Genomic DNA, 18259 nt, shown 5'->3' on the forward strand with positions numbered 1-18259 from the left:
TCCATGCTGTTCACTTTCGCAATGCAATTAGAGAACAGCACCGTGTTTTTTTCCATAAAACCTTCAAAACTTTCAAAGTGCCTAAATACACCCAAAATATGATATAAATATTTTCAGCCCATCTGTGAAAAAGTAGCTTTAACAGTATGTACTCTTGATTGATGGCAAAAAATTTACTTTTTTCATAGTTGCAGTTTCTAATCTGTGTAATTCTCTTCCTATTACTTTTTTTCTGGAGCAACTCACTTGATTATTTCAAGTATGCACAGTCAACCACTTTGAAATAATTAAGGATGTTTTGATACATAAATATAAACAGTTTGGTTAAAAGATTGTTAACCCTCACCATGCTGGACACGATTGATTCTGCCTTTGCGACCAGTGCAAATGCACTATGTTGGTTTTCTCATGGCGCGGCTCAAATAAAGTTCAAAAACATACTGCTGACTTTTAGTCTAAAGGAATGTCAAAATATCCACCATGATTAATCAATGAAAAAAAAAACCCAAACAACTGTTCATTAATCATGATTAAAGTCTGATCTATTTACAATGGCTAGACTGTATTCGGGCAGCTACCTTTTTAGACTTTTGGACGATGAAATAACTCGTTGATTTTGAACATAATGCCCTATCCACGTCATTTCACATAAACATCAATATGCAAGAATGACAAATTGTCAAGCAAAGTTATATGCAGCACTATACTCAGCTTATTTCTGGGCACAGTCTGGACCTCTGAGTTTGTCAACAATGAAAACATCTGCACATGTCACGCAGTGAACCATTTAATAAAATTTTGTAGACACCATGGTTAATCAGCAAATCATTAGCCTAATTAATACAGTATTGAAGCTCATGAACATCAATTTTCTGGTAAACTTACACAACCAAAGATGTTATAATCAACCAATGCACTCCTTGACCCATTGTCCCTAACAAGAGGACCATGATGGTCCTGAATCGCTCACCTCTTCCCACATGATCCAGTTTTGAGTATGACGTCGTTTTTTCTATTATTTGACATAGTGACCTAGTTTTTGAGCTCATGTGACCCAGTTTTGAACCTGACCTAGATATTATAAAGATAAAAATTCTGACCAATTTTCATGAAGATCCATTGAAAAATATGGTCTCTAGAGAGGTCACAAGGTTTTTCTATTATTTGACCTACTGACCTAGTTTTTTAAGGCATGTGACCCAGTTTCAAACTTGACCTAGATATCATCAAGGTGAACATTCTGACCAATTTTCATGAAGATCCATTCAAGGGTATGGCCTCTAGAGAGGTCACAAGGTTTTTCTATTTCAAGACCTACTGACCTAGTTTTTGATCGCAGTTGACCCAGTTTCAAACTTGACCTAGATATCATCAAGATAAACATTCAGACCAACTTTCATACAGATTCCATGAAAAATATGGCCTTTAGAGAGGTCACAACATTTTTTCATTATTTGACCTACTGACCTACTTTTTGAAGGCACGTGACCCACTTTCAAACTTGACTTAGATATCATCAAGGTGAACATTCTGACCAATTTTTATGAATATCCATTCACAAGTATCGCCTCTAGAGAGGTCACAAGGTTTTTCTATTTTTAGACCTACTGACCTAGTTTTTGACCGCACATGACCCTGTTTCGAATTTGACCTAGATATCATCAAGATGAACATTCAGATCAACTTTCATGAAGATCCATTGTATAAATATGGCCTTTAGAGAGGTCACAAGGTTTTTCTATTATTTGACCTACTGACCTAGTTTGTGACGGCACATGACCCACTTTCAAATTTGACCTAGATATCATCAAGATGAACATTCAGACCAACTTCCATACAGATCCCATGGAAAATATGGCCTCTAGTTAGGTCACAAGGTTTCTCTATTATTTGATCTACTGACCTAGTTTTTGATGGCACGTGACCCACTTTCGAACTTGACTTAGATATCATCAAGGTGAACATAATGACAAATTTTCATGAAGATTTCATGAAATATATGGCCTCTAGAGAGGTCACAAGGTTTTTCTATTTTTAGACCTACTGACCTAGTTTTTGACCGCACGTGACCCAGTTTCGAACTTGACCTAGATATCATCAGGATGACCATTCAGACCAACTTTCACACAGATCCCATGAAAAATATGGCCTTTAGAGAGGTCACAAGGTTTTTCTATTATTTGACCTACTGACCTAGTTTTTGATGGCACGTGACCCAGTTTCGAACTTGACCTAGATATCATCAAGGTGAACGTTCTGACCAATTTTCATGAAGATCTTGTGAAATATATGGCCTCTAGAAAGGTCACAAGGTTTTTCTATTTTTAGACCTACTGACCTAGTTTTTGATGGCACGTGACCCAGTTCCAAACTTGACCTAGATATCATCAAGGTGAACGTTCTGACCAATTTTCATGAAGATCTTGTGAAATATATGGCCTCTAGAAAGGTCACAAGGTTTTTCTATTTTTAGACCTACTGACCTAGTTTTTGATGGCACGTGACCCAGTTTCGAACTTGACCTAGAAATCATCAAGATGAACATTCAGACCAACTTTCATACAGATCCCATGAAAAATATGGCCTTTAGAGAGGTCACAAGGTTTTTCTATTATTTGACCTACTGACCTAGTTTTTGAAGGCACGTGACCCAGTTTCGAACTTGACCTAGATATCATCAAGGTGAACGTTCTGACCAACTTTCATGAAGATCTTGTGAAATATATGGCCTCTAGAGAGGTCACAAGGTTTTTCTATTTTTAGACCTACTGACCTAGTTTTTGACCGCACGTGACCCAGTTTCGAACTTGACCTAGATATCATCAAGATGAACATTCTGACCAATTTTCATGAAGATCCATTGAAATTATGGCCTCTAGAGAGGTCACAAGGTTTTTTCTATTTTTAGACCTACTGACCTAGTTTTTGACGGCACGTGACCCAGTTTCGAACTTGACCTAGATATCATCAAGATGAACATTCTGACCAACTTTCATAAAGATCCCATGAAAAATGTGACCTCTAGAGTGGTCACAAGCAAAAGTTTACGGACGGACGGACGCACGCACGGACGGACGGACGGACGACGGACACCGCGCGATCACAAAAGCTCACCTTGTCACTTTGTGACAGGTGAGCTAAAAAAACTGGACGGTATACCGTGGGATATTCTGACACATTTTTCAACAAAGGAAGTTAAATACTAGAAACTTAACAATTGTATCAACTGTTATTTATACCATATACTGACTTACTGTGTAATAATATAAAACAAGAGGACCATGATGGTCCTGAATCGCTCACCTCTTCCCATATGACCCAGTTTTGAGTATGACGTCATTTTTTCTATTATCTGACATAGTGACCTAGTTTTTGAGCTCATGTGACCCAGTTTTGAACTTGACCTAGATATTATCAAGATAAAATTCTGACCAATTTTCATGAAGATCCATTGAAAAATATGGTCTCTAGAGAGGTCAAAAGATTTTAATAATTTTAGACCTACTGACCTAGTTTTTGACCGCAGTTGACCCAGTTTCAAATTTGACTTAGATATCATCAAGATGAACATTCAGACCAACTTTCATACAGATCCCATGAAAAGTATGGCCTCTAGAGAGGTCACAAGGTTTTTTTATTATTTGACCTACTGACCTAGTTTTTTAATGGCATGTGACCCAGTTTCAAACTTGACCTAGATATCATCAAGATGAACATTCTGACCAATTTTTATGGAGATCCATTCACAAGTATGGTCTCTAGAGAGGTCACAAGGTTTTTCTATTTTTAGACCTAATGACCTAGTTTTTGACCGCACATGACCCTGTTTCGAACTGGACCTAGATATCATCAAGATGAAGACTCAGACCAATTTTCATACAGATCCCATGAAAAATATGGCCTTTAAAGAGGTCACAAGGTTTTTCTATTATTTGACCTACTGACCTAGTTTTTGATGGCACGTGACCCACTTTCAAATTTGACCTAGATATCATCAAGATGAACATTCAGACCAATTTTCATACAGATCCCATGAAAAATATGGCCTCTAGAGAGGTCACAAGGTTTTTCTATTATTTGACCTACTGACCTGGTTTTTGACCGCACATGACCCACTTTCGAACTTGGCCTAGATATCATCAAGGTGAACATTCTGACCAATTTTCATGAAGATCTCATGAAATATATGGCCTCTAGAGAGGTCACAAGGTTTTTCTATTTTTAGACCTACTGACCTAGTTTTTGACCACACATGACCCAGTTTCGAACTTGATCTAGATATCATCAAGATGAACTTTCAGACCAACTTTCATACATATCCCGTGAAAAATATGGCCTCTAGAGAGGTCACAAGGTTTTTCTATTATTTGGCCTACTGACCTAGTTTTTGATGGCACATGACCCAGTTTCAAACTTGACCTAGATATTATCAAGGTGAACGTTCTCACTAATTTTCATGAAGATCTTGTGAAATATATGGCCTATAGAGAGGTCACAAGGTTTTTCTATTTTTAGACCTACTGACCTAGTTTTTGATGGCACGTGACCCAGTTTCAAACTTGACCTAGATATCATCAAGGTGAACATTCTGACCAAGTTTTATGAAGATCTTATGAAATATATGGCCTCTAGAGAGGTCACAAGGTTTTTCTATTTTTAGACCTACTGACCTAGTTTTTGAAGGCACGTGACCCAGTTTCGAACTTGACCTAGATATCATCAAGATGAACATTCTGACAAACTTTCATAAAGATCCCATGAAAAATGTGACCTCTAGAGTGGTCACAAGCAAAAGTTTACGGACGGACGGACGCACGCACGCACGCACGGACGACGGACACCGCGCGATCACAAAAGCTCACCTTGTCACTTTGTGACAGGTGAGCTAAAAATACTGTAATTTCCTGACATAAAAAAAAAATCATCTGGGGCAGGGGGAAGTAACAGATTAATCATTACATCCTAATCATCTTGATATTAAAACAAACAATTGAAACTTGTGTATTTTTTTAACAACAAAACATGATAACACATTCATTTATTTCCTGGGCAAACCATTAAAATCGTTATTTATTTGAAAGGCAAAATCATTAGAATCTGAATTCCTTTCAAAAGCAATTCATTAAAATAATCAAACTTGTAAAATATTTCTGAATGTCACATAAGTGTAATAAAACCATATCTAGCAATGATCCAAAATAAAGGAAAGCCTTCAAGAAAATCGAAATGAAGGCACACCTTTGTATTTATAATGGAATCATGATAACTTTTCATATTTTGTACAGTAATTAGGAAACAATTTCTTACAAAGCATATTGTCATGGGCATCTTAAATTTTCTGAGACAGTCAAAAGCAAATGTACGACAAAAATTTCTTATATATCAAAGTGTGTGTGTGTGTTTTTTTTTTATAGTACACGCTAGCAATGGTGTCACTTCAACCTTATATGGACCAAGAAATTGTCTGGCCCTATCTGTCATACTATTTCACATTTAACCCTTGTAATGCTGGACACAATTGATGCTGCCTTTGCGACCAGTGAAAATCATGATCAGCCTGCACATCCATACAGATCTGGATCAGACTGCATGGATGCGCAGGCTGATCATGAACTGCACTGGTCACAAAGGCATAATCACTTGTGTTCAGCATGATAAGGGTTAACAAATCCTTCTCCTATACAGTCAAACTTTGTTTGCTGAAATTTGATGGGACCTACAAACTTTGTTCCGAGTTCGAAGTAGTTCAAGCCATACAGAGGTTTTGCCCAAAAACCTGAAAAAAGAGTTCATGCAAAGAATGGTATTAAAATTATCAGATGTCGAACAAACGTAGTTTGACTGTATATCATTTCTTATGTAACTTGAGAAAAGGGTAATATATAGAAATGTTCCTTGCCCATTCTGTGAAAAAAACTATTCTATGATTTTATCTGTTTAGCTTATTTTCTTAACTTCCTATCTGAACTTTTAAGAAAAGTTTACAGACAGAAATGGTGCGTATGTTATACATGTAGTATATAGTAACAATAAATATGCCTGTATGAACACAATAATATGTCATCTATTGAGGATACATGTATATAATTACACAGGAGGTAATCTAAAAATGTCTATGCTGCAGTCTGTGTAATTCATTTCACCAGTTTCTGAAATCAACACACTTAATACACAATATTTTACATAATTTTTTTTTAACAAATTCCATACAATTACATATAATGGATGAAAAAATCAATATTTATACAGAAATGAAGGAGGAAAACAATTGGTACATCAAAGTAAACAAACAATGTTATACAAATACACAGAATTCAACAGGAATGTCTAATTTATGACAAGCACGTATAATGTATGTATTAAACCATTTCACAAATAAACCAAACCATTTCTTAGTCCAATCTGATGACATTTCATTGTTCCAGAACTGGCTAGAGCTTTCACATATTCAAGTATTAATCTCCAACTTTAAATGTGTAAATCAAGGAAATTGTAGAATAATGCAACCTTTTTCCCCTTTTGAGGTCAAATTCAGTAACCGAACAAGGATTTCAATTTGCGAATAATATCCTTTCAGTTTCAGTTTACTTTTCAACTCGGTTTTGGCATGAACGTAAAATGGCCCATTAATTTAGCCTTTTTTTCATTTTGATTTTGATTTTGTGTAAATGTGAAATGGCTTTTACAGATAAACAAAAATGTATGATATTTTAACCAGGAAGGGAAAAATGAGCTGCGCCATGAGAAAACCAACATAGTGGCTTTGTGACCAGCATGGATCCAGGCCAGCCTGCGCATTCGCGCAGTCTGGTCAGGATCCATGCTGTTCACTTTTAAAGCCTATTGCAATTAGAGAAACTGTTAGCGAACAGCATCAATCCTGACCAGACTGCACAGATGCTCAGGCTGGTCTGGATCCATGCTGGTCGCAAACGCATTATGTTGGTTTTCTCATGGTACGGCTCAAAGGATTTCTCATGGTACGGCTCAAAGGATGGTTGGTAAACACAGGATTTTTTCTGTTAATTTCTTAACTGATTTATACTACACTGGCACATGAAAATCTTGGTTCTTCCTGCATATACCAACACATAAATTTAAGTTTTATTTCTCTTTAATTCATCAGTCAATGTTAATAAAGTCTAGGCCCAGAGTCACTGAAGTTTCTTACATTTTTTAAGTAACATTACCAGAACCTAGACTGCACAACAATGGCATTGATAAAATACAGTTTAACCTTCCTATAATCTTAATTGTGGGTCTTGTATCTAAAATCACAAACAAAAAGATAATTGAGCCATGCCATGGGAAAACCAACATAGTGGGTATGCGACCAGCATGGATCTAGACCAGCCTGCGCATCCCCGCAGTCTGGTCAGGATCCATGCTGTTCGCTAATAGTTTCTCCAATTCCATAGGCTTTAAAAGCGAACAGCATGGAGCCTGACCAGACTGTGCGGATGCGCAGGCTGGTCTGGATCCATGATGGTCGCATACCCATTATGTTGGTTTTCTCATGGCGCGGCTCAATTATAAATTTCTTGGAAGTAAATTTACACATATACAGAGAATAACACAAGAGATTACAATTTGGCTGAGTATTGTTCAAAACAGGTATCATGAATATTTGAGCAAATATTTTTCTTTGTTTTAGTTTCAGAAAACAATTTCTGAATTTAGAGCAAAATGTAGATATTGAAGGGAAATAACTCGAACAAATCCAAAGCACAATGTATCAAATAAGATACAATATTTACATCCCCTTAAAATTTTGGCTGCCATTGAAAGATAAATATCAGTCAACTAAACTAGAGATGCTTTTGAGAAAAGCGCATGTCTCCCACAGAGTAGAAAAAATTACTGGTTGGGATTAAATTTCATGAACTGATGCAACCATGAAATCATTAGAAATTAGTCCTCCACCCATATTCAAGATTTCACAGCTGAAGCACTGCTTCACAATCTGGATACATAAACAAAAACTTCTTCAGCTATTCTACACACATATTTTTTTTATATGTCATAATGGTACCTTTTCCTCCGACATGTGATTAAACCTTTTTTTATTTCATTCTTAAACAAACATAGTTCTAAACAGAATTGTTTCTCAACCATCCTACTGGTCCAGATCTGTGACTTGTGATATGATTTTCTGACACCATGAATTTGAAACATGAACATTTCTATGATAGTTCTATAATTCTTTTACAATGAACCCATTAATTCTGTTTCATTAAAGAAACCTGTGATTCAAATACAAAAATGAAAAGCTGTGTTTGTGAATAATTACCATTTAACTTATTTTCCTTGGAGACTAATTTATCTTTAGCCTTCTGGCGGCAAGTGATTTTTGCCTTTGCGACCAGTGCAGACCAAGATCAGCCTGCACATCCATGCAGTTTGATCATGCTCTGCACTATTCCCTTTTCAGTCAGTAAATTTTCAGTGAACACACCCCTTTGAATATTAAGTGGTATTGTCCAAATTGAATGATGGATCAGTCCATTTTAAGAATTTAGCAGGGTAAAGGTTAGAATATATAACAGATAATCCAGAACTTCTGAAAACACAAGACACATCATCATTACCTCCCTTTATCTGATTTGGTAAAAGTAATGTAAATAGTGTACTGATTAAGACAATGCTTCGTCTTTAAAAAAATTATAACAAATCTTGCAAATACTTTGATAAAACATGGGATTTAATACATGTAATGAGAAAAAGTTCTGACAGTGCCTTATAATTAGCAAAACTATTACAATTTATACAAACTGTTATTTCCCTTTCCTGTTTATTTCAGGATCTAGAAATTGATACAATGCATGAATCTGAACACACTAAATGATTTATGTGATAAGCACCGAATAAATGTGATAAAAATAGTAAATGATATACAGGTGAAAGTGCCTGCAACCAATACCTAAATGAAATGCTGCCAAATTTTTTGACCCTCTTTCGAGAAACTTTAGTATTTCCTATCACATCAAGTCTCTACCATTATTTTGAATTTCACAAACAAATTTTTAATGTGTACCTTAATTCCTTTTGTCTGGTCATTTGACATAAAAATACAAAGCACAAAGGTGAAAGGGCCCCCTCTTCCGCTATCAAATTAAACCAAGCTAATTGAGGGGAAATGTATTTATTAACACTTCACTGAGGTAGATGTCACAGCTTCAAACATGTTTTCACTGGCAAATCTTGAAATTTTGTTTCCAGGTATTGTGAACTGGATAATTTTCATATATACTTTATTAAGCTATTTCACAGTTTGCAGCCTCATTTGCAGTGTTAAGAATTACAGAATATTAGCGAAAATGAAACAATGGCAAAATTTACCAAATCTACAGGACACAGCTTGAAGATAATATTTTGGTCAGTGAAGGTACTTTAACACAATTTCACCAAGTAGCACACTTTATGCCAGTGTGTAACACGATTGATTCGATTTTGAAGTTTAACATAATTTGTTTCCTCAATTTGTAATGCATTTCAAATCAAAAATGATAAATTTATTTACTTAATTTTTTAAATTTCAAATTTCAAAACAGAAAGATTACAGTCGACATTGTACTTGCGACCACCTCTATTAAGCGATTTTTGTATTAAACGATCAGTCAAAATCCCTCCCGAAAGTTTTCAGTATATAAATTCATTCCATTAAACGACTTTTTTATGAAACGTTTAGCGACCACAGTAATGTAGTCCCGACAGGTAATATATTCGACAAAAGTATCTATTAAGCGACCGGGTACCAAAATTCTACCCGGCATTTCTTCATCTGTGTAATTAGCGAGTACGTTTTGCACGTGACTGAATGCAATTAACATTTGTATCAGTCAAACTGACAAACAATCTAGCCATGATTTTCACGGTTTGTGGACTTGGAAAAGTGTTCACGATGTTAAAACAGATTTGAAATCACATATGTATGTTCATAATAAATACAGTTAAATTAACAGTTAAAAATAACTTTCCTTTTCATCTGACTGAAATTCATTTAGAGACTATTCCATTAAGAGACCATTTCTTAGCAGTCCGGTCTCTTAATACAATGTCGACTGTACACTAAAATCCGAAATTAGTCTAATTTTCTCATAATTTCATAAAAATCTTGCCCCTAGTATCATAAATAACAAAACTCTTTTTTGAGATTCTTTTAATCGACAAAATAAATTAATGAAATAACTAGTTTTGTTTGGACTTAACGATTTAAAATTTCATTATAAGATACTAACTGACAAAAGTGGAATTATAACGACACCTAATTTTTTTTTTCATGATAGGTATTTCTAACTGATGACAGTGTTGCTCAATGGTTCTATAAATTATTCTAGTATTTATTTACAAAAGCTAAGAAAGTCTATTTGAGCCTTGCCATGAGAAAACCAACGTAGTGGGTATGCGACCAGCATGGATCCAGACCAGCCTGCGCATCAGCGCAATCTGGTCAGGCTCCATGCTGTTCGCTTTTAAATCCTATTGAAATTGGAGAAACTGTTAGCGAACAGCATGGATCCTGACCAGACTGCGCGGATGCGCAGGCTGGTCTGGATCCATGCTGGTCGCAAAGCCACTATGTTGGTTTTCTCATGACACGGCTCATTTATACAACAGACCAAAACCTGGAGGACCACCTGTACACATCGATTATCCCTGTCCATCACCACATAGTATCAATGTATAAAATGTTCTCGGAGACTAGGAAATTCCAATATTTATGAACAGCTTTCAGAAATGTCACACATCTCACACCTGTCTCACTCTGAAGTGCTGTGAACTGATCCCAGTTCTAAATTTTAAATTGTACCAAAATACGATCCTATCTCATCCATTTTTTTTAGTTCTATGAAGTTGCTGTGTTAAATAACTCATCAAAGTTATCTAAAAGCAATAGAGCGAATGTGTTAACATGTCCCATTGTGTTGAGCGACGCCTGACCCTTGGGCCAGATAAGGTTTGGTCCAAAACAAATTGCAAGGTTCTGTGTGGTCATTTTGTTCTTGTCTGAATGTGCGGCAACCTAAAATAATAATGAAATATTCTATCTGCATGTTCCCATCAGGTATCTTCAAATTAATCTATTAAAGCACAAAAATGGTACTCAAAGAATTTATTTATTTTGGGTTTAATGCCATTTTTCAACAGTATTTCAGTTATGTAATGGCGGGCAGTTAACCTTACCCGCATTCCTGAATTCTGTACCAATACAAACCTGTTCTCTGTGACTAACTGCAAACTTCCCCACATGAAGCAGAGGTGGAGGGCGAATGACAATCTGACACAATAATGTCTTTTATTAAAACATCACGGCAAACTATTTAGGCAAACTGCGAAAATTCTATACTAATGGTCATTGAAGAAGAATACACTATAAATGAAACATTACCTCAGTAAGAAGATCAAGAATGTACTTCAGTACTGTGTAGTTATCCTCGGGTAATTCCTCAGTCAACATTCTCTTTGCCTGCAAGATCTGTTCATCTTTCTCTTGACCTAAAACATATACAACAATCATAAACCAAACAGAAAACAATGACTGCACAATGTTTATCAAACTTTAGGTAGGTAATAGGTCTGTTCACACTTGCAATTCTTTCTGCACACATGAGATATGGAAATAAAGAATTTATCCCTTCAATATATTTTTGCAGATTTGAAATACAGTATTTTAAATATCCTTGTAAAACAAATATCTGTTTGTCACTTTAGCCATGATTTTCTTAATACACGAAAAGTGCGAGAAATTAACATTTTCAGAAATATTTTGGTGGAGAAAATCTGAATTTTTTTATCTAAATATGTAATTGTTTTAAAATCTAAAATGTCTAAATTCTTGAATCAAGAAAATTAAATTCTGGTTAGCATATATTCTCGTAAGGTGGATCTACAACTCCCATCAGTTGTTGATCAGACAGCCACTCATGTGGTTCAGATTTGTTAAACAAGAGGACCATAATGGTCCTGAATCGCTCACCTATCCCCACATGACCCAGTGTTGAACTGAGTATGACGTCGTTATTTCTATTATTTGACATAGTGACCTAGTTTTTGAGAACATGTGACCTAGATATCATCAAGATAAAAAATTCTGACCAATTTTCATGAAGATCCATTGAAAAATATGGCCTCTAGAGAGGTCACAAGGTTTTTCTATTATTTGACCTAATGACCTAGTTTTTGAAGGCACGTGACCCACTTTTAAACTTGACATAGATATCATCAAGGTGAACATTCTCACCAATTTTCATGAAGATCTCATGAAAAATATGGCCTCTAGAGAGGTCACAAGATTTTTCTATTTTTCAACCTACTGACCTAGTTTTTGACCGCACATGACCCAGTTACGAATCTGACCTAGATATCATCAAGCTGAACATTCTCACCAATTTTCATGAAGATCCGTTGAGAAATATGGCCTCTAGAGAGGTCACAAGGTTTTTTCTATTTTTAGACCTACTGACCTAGTTTTTGACCCCACATGACCCAGTTTCGAACTTGGCCTAGATATCATCAAGGTGAACATTCTGACCAATATTCATGAAGATCTCATGAAAAATATGGCCTCTAGAGAGGTCACAATGTTTTTCTATTTTTAGATCTACTGACCTAGTTTTTAACCCCATGTGACCTAGTTTCGAACTTGACCTAGATATCTTCAAGGTAAACACTCTGACCAATTTTCATGAAGATCCATTGAAAAATATGGCCTCTAGAGAGGTCACAAGGTTTTCCTATTTTAAGACCTACTGACCTAATTTTTGACCGCACATTACCCATTTTCGAACTTGACCTAGATATCATCAAGGTGAACATTCTGTCCAATTTTCATGAAGATCCATTGAGAAATATGGCCTCTAGAGAGGTCACAAGGTTTTTCTATTTTTAGACCTACTGACCTAGTTTTTGACCCCACATGACCCAGTTTCGAACTTGACCTAGATATCATCAAGGTGAACATTCTGACCAATATTCATGAAGATCTCATGAAAAATATGGCCTCTAGAGAGGTCACAAGGTTTTTCTATTTTTAGATCTACTGACCTAGTTTTTAACCCCACGTGACCCAGTTTCGAACTTGACCTAGATATCATCAAGGTGAACATTCTGACCAATTTTCATGAAGATCCATTGAGAAATATGGCCTCTAGAGAGGTCACAAGGTTTTTCTATTTTTAGACCTAATGACCTAGTTTTTGACCCTACGTGACCCAGTTTCGAACTTGACCTAGATATCATCAAGGTGAACATTCTGACCAATATTCATGAAGATCTCATGAAAAATATGGTCTCTAGAGAGGTCACAAGGTTTTTCTATTTTTAGACCTACTGACCTAGTTTTTGAATCCACGTGACCCAGTTTCGAACTTGACCTAGAAATCATCAAGGTGAACATTCTGACCAATTTTCATGAAGATCTTATGAAATATATGGCCTCTAGAGAGGTCACAAGGTTTTTCTATTTTTAGACCTACTGACCTAGTTTTTGACGGCACGTGACCCAGTTTCGAACTTGACCTAGATATCATCAAGATGAACATTCTGACCAACTTTCATAAAGATCCCATGAAAAATGTGACCTCTAGAGTGGTCACAAGCAAAAGTTTACGGACGCACGGACGGACGACGGACACCGCGCGAACACAAAAGCTCACCTTGTCTCTTTGTGACAGGTGAGCTAAAAATGAGGTTCTACAAAGCTTTTTTATATATGAGCCGTGCCATGGGAAAACCAACATAGTGGCTTTGCGACCAGCATGGATCCAGACCAGCCTGCGCATCCGCGCAGTCTGGTCAGGATCCATGCTGTTCGCTAACGGTTTCTCTAATTGCAGTAGGCTTTAAAAGCGAACAGCATGGATCCTGACCAGACTATGTTGGTTTTCTCATGGCACGGCTCATATCTCAAACCTAGCGATGAATTCCTTTATTCACAATTTAATAGGTGTGGAAAATATAATTTCTCCATTTTGGATAATGTATTTTTCTTGGGTTTCCTTTATTGTTGAAAAATGTCCTTCAATAGCATACTTACATAAAGTAGTTCTTGGCAGATGAGAGACAAGAAATGTGAGATAATATTATCTCACAGCAGTATTTCATTTTGAATACCCTTGTCTAATGGTGAGAAAATCATACACAGCTTTCAGAACACAAACAAACACTCACCATGAAGTCTTATAATTGGTTCATACAACTCAAATGTTAATATTGGTTCCGATAAGTCTCTTAGGAATGTTTTCAACGTTACGGCAGCTATCGTGACATCTGAAAACTCTGTGAAATCAATTGTCTCCCCATTATTTAATCTTTGCTGCACTTGTTTCAAAGTAGCTGCATTGGCTGTGCGTCGGAAAATACCCTCTGAATCCAGCGCTGAAATTATGAACAAACTAATCTTATTCCTTTGGCAGAAAATTCTTGGTAAAAATGGCTAATTCGCAGGAACATGTATCTGTGAATTTCAGCTAATAAAGAGAAAATTAAGGGAACTTCTATTTGTTCTTTGAAATTTAATTTCATGAAGAGACACAACATCATAATTAAATGAAAAATTTTCCTGTCAAAATCAGTAATTCCATAGTGATGAAATACTCTTCATACAATGAAATCATAAATTTTGCTGGTTTAAAATAAATAATATATTTGAAGTTCAAGATATATATGGAAAACTTATCATGTGTATTGACAACCTGACTAATGAACAAGAATAATGAATAATCTCAAAGTTGTTTGACATATGCCCAATGGAATTGCTTGGAAGAATAAAATATAAAGACAAAAAATGGGTAAACACCAAATAAAGCATGTCCAATTTATGCTGAAGATGTCATCTGAACTGGATGGAAAGTGAAAGAGTTGAGTACATAAGGTACAGATGTAGTTGTAATATGGCTGACAAAACTCAAACAAAAGAGCTTATGGCCCTAGATCACTCACCTGAGTTTCAATGCTTAAACAGGCTAGAGAGTGTGCAACTTTGGAAAAGGACCTAAATATGCTCCTGCTGACGGAAGTTGAAGTTGACTACATGAATTTGTGTGAAAGATGACAACAGTCGTAACACAAACAAAACTATACACGGACCATTGGAGCAGGCTGAGGGTGTTTTTGAAAGTCTCTTTTCATTGAGTGGTTCATGAGAAGAAGTTGTTAAAAGATATTTCTATATTTAGCTCTAATGGCCCCTAAAAAGGGATCGAGTGACCCCATTTGAATAAGTTTTGAAGAGGACCTTACAGACCAAGTTTGATGAAGATCAAACAAGCAATTCATGAGAAGAAGTCATTTAAAGCCACTTCTATTTTTTAGCTTTAGTGCTTTTTTGCGCCTCAAATTGAATAAACTTGGGACAGGACCTTATAATGACACTTTAGACCAAGTCTGCTGAGGACCCATCAAACGGTTCATGTAAATTAGTTTTTTATTTTTATTTTTTACCTCTGGCGGCTAAAAAGGGTCGAGCTGAAATATTTGAACAAAATTGACAGAAAAGCATGCCAGGATAATACTGATCAAGTTTAGTGCAGATCTAACCAGTAGTTTCAGAGGAGATGGCTTCTGAAGGAAAGTGTAGATGGATGGACAACTGATGGACAGATGATGAGCAATCACAACAACTCTCTCATTGCACTTTGTGCTCAGGTGAGCTAAAAAAAAATAACCAGATATGAAAGACTGAAAATTTGTGCATGTCCAATAAGTTTCCTATGAACTGGATGGAAAATAATGGAGGAGATGATTACAAAAGGTACAGATGTAGGTGTAATATGGCTATATAAATTAAACAAGAGGGTCATGATGACCCTGAATCGCTCACCTGAGTAATATGAGCCACATGTTTAAAATGGCAAACTGATGCTAAAATATTAGAAAGTAGTAAGTAGGTCACATTCATGGTCAATGAAAGTCAGTTTTAAGATCGGTGTGCAAAATTGTACATGTCATCCAAATTTCAAGGCTGTATCTTAAAAAACAAGAATGTAGGTCAGTAGGTCAAGGTCACAGTCAGGTGACCCCCTAATCACTTGGGGTCATCAGGTAATTATAATTAAGCAGTCTAGGAAGTATCTATTCCTAAATAACTCATATAACAAGTGACCCCCAGGGCGGGGCCTCTTTTCACCCCAGGGGCATAATTTGGGCAATCTTGTTAGAAATCCACTAGGGAATTCTACATACCAAATATTAAAGGCCTGGGCCTTGAACTTTCAGACAAGAAGATTTTTTTCCCCTATAAATATATGTTAAATCTGGGACCCCAAGGGCAGGGCCTCTTTTCACCCAAGGGGCATAATTTGAATAATTTTGGTAGAGGAACACAAGGCAAGGCAACATGCCACATATCAAAAGCCTAGGCCTTGCAGTTTCAGGCAAGTAGATTTTTTAAAGTTTTTTCCTATATATTAAGTCTATGAAAAACTTGAGACCCCCTGAGCAGGGCCTTTTTTCACCCAAGGGGCATAATTTGAACAATTTTGGTAGAGGACCACTAGGCAATGCAACATACCAAAGATCAAAAGCCTAGGCCTTGCAGTTTCAGACAAGAAGATTTAAAAAAAAATTCCTATATAAGTATATGTAAACCTTGAGACCCCCCCCCCCCCCCCCCCCCCCGGGGCAGGGCCTCTTTTCACCCGAGGGTTATAATTTGAATAATTTTGATAGAGGACCATAAGGCAATGCTACATACCAATTATCAAAGACCTAGACCTTGTGGTTTTAGACAAGAAGATTTTTAAAGTTTTTTCCTACATAAGTCTATGTAAAACTTGAGACCCCCAGGGGCATAATTTGAACAATCTTCATAGAGGACCATAAGATGATGTCACATGCCAAATATCAAGGCTCTATGCCTTGCATTTTTGGACATGAAGATTTTTTAAGTTTTTCCTGAACAATTTTGAAAGGGGGCCACCCAAGGATCATTCCTGTGAAGTTTGGTATAATTCTGCCCAGTGGTTTTCAAGAAGATTTTTTTAGAAAATGTTGACGGATGGACAACGCACAACGGACATTGAGCGGTCACAAAAGCTCACCATGAGCTAGCCTCAGGTGAGCTAAAAATAATAATCGGACATGAAAGTCTCAAAAAACTGTTCATGTCCAATTCATGCTGAAGATGTGTACCAAGTTTCATTTGAGTAGGATGGGAACAGTAGGAGTTAAGTACAAAAGGTACAGATGTAGTTGTAATACAGTCAAGTCCAAAAAAGGGACATGACTCAAAAATAAGAATCAGACATGAAAGTCTCAATCAAATGTGCATGTCTGTTTCATACTATAATGTATAGCAAGTTTCATTTGAACTGCATGAAAACTGTAGCAGGAGTTCAGTATACAAGAAGTGTGGTGGATGGATGGAATGACGAATGGACAGTTCAAACACCATATTCCTCCTAGATCTTTGACAGCAGCAGCATAACAAGAGGACCATGATGGTCCTGAATCGCTCACCTCTTCCCACATGACTCAGTTTTGAGTATGACGTCGTTTTTTCTATTATTTGACATAGTGACCTAGTTTTTGAGCTCATGTGACCCAGTTTTGAACTTGACCTAGATATTATCAAGATAAAAATTCTGACCAATTTTCATGAAGATCCTTGAAAAATATTGTCTCTAGAGAGATCAAAAGATTTTAATAATTTTAGACCTACTGACCTAGTTTTTGACCGCAGTTGACCCAGTTTCAAACTTGACCTAGATATCATCAAGATGAACATTCAGACCAACTTTCATACAGATCCCATGAAAAGTATGGCCTCTAGAGAGGTCACAAGGTTTTTTTATTATTTGACCTACTGACCTAGTTTTTTAAGGCACGTGACCCAGTTTCAAACTTGACCTAGATATCATCAAGGTGAACATTCTGACCAATTTTTATGGAGATCCATTCACAAGTATGGTCTCTAGAGAGGTCACAAGGTTTTTCTATTTAGACCTACTGACCTAGTTTTTGACCGCACATGACCCTGTTTCGAACTTGACCTAGATATCATCAAGATGAACATTCAGACCAATTTTCATACAGATCCCATGAAAAATATGGCCTTTAGAGAGGTCACAAGGTTTTTCTATTATTTGACCTACTGACCTAGTTTTTGACGGCACGTGACCCACTTTCAAATTTGACCTAGATATCATCAAGATGAACATTCAGACCAATTTTCATACAGATCCCATGAAAAATATGGCCTCTAGACAGGTCACAAAGTTTTTCTATTATTTGACCTACTGACCTAGTTTTTGACTGCACG

General features: G+C 36.4%; 1 protein-coding gene across 1 annotated transcript in view; it reads right to left on the reverse strand.

Annotated features, from left to right (window-relative positions):
* Positions 1-5398: 5398 nt before the first annotated feature.
* The window catches only part of LOC123551576 (rho GTPase-activating protein 1-like), a 31007-nt gene continuing 18146 nt past the window's right edge, over positions 5399-18259 (reverse strand). Inside the window, exons 8-10 of the mRNA XM_053542159.1 lie at positions 14170-14376; positions 11390-11496; positions 5399-11023 (exon numbers count right to left, since the gene is read on the reverse strand). Of these exons, the coding sequence (XP_053398134.1) occupies positions 10847-11023; positions 11390-11496; positions 14170-14376 (491 nt within the window). The 3' untranslated portion in view covers positions 5399-10846. The remainder of the gene's footprint in view (positions 11024-11389; positions 11497-14169; positions 14377-18259) is intronic.

Source organism: Mercenaria mercenaria, chromosome 4 (assembly GCF_021730395.1).
Source record: "Mercenaria mercenaria strain notata chromosome 4, MADL_Memer_1, whole genome shotgun sequence".
Lineage (NCBI taxonomy): Eukaryota > Metazoa > Mollusca > Bivalvia > Venerida > Veneridae > Mercenaria > Mercenaria mercenaria.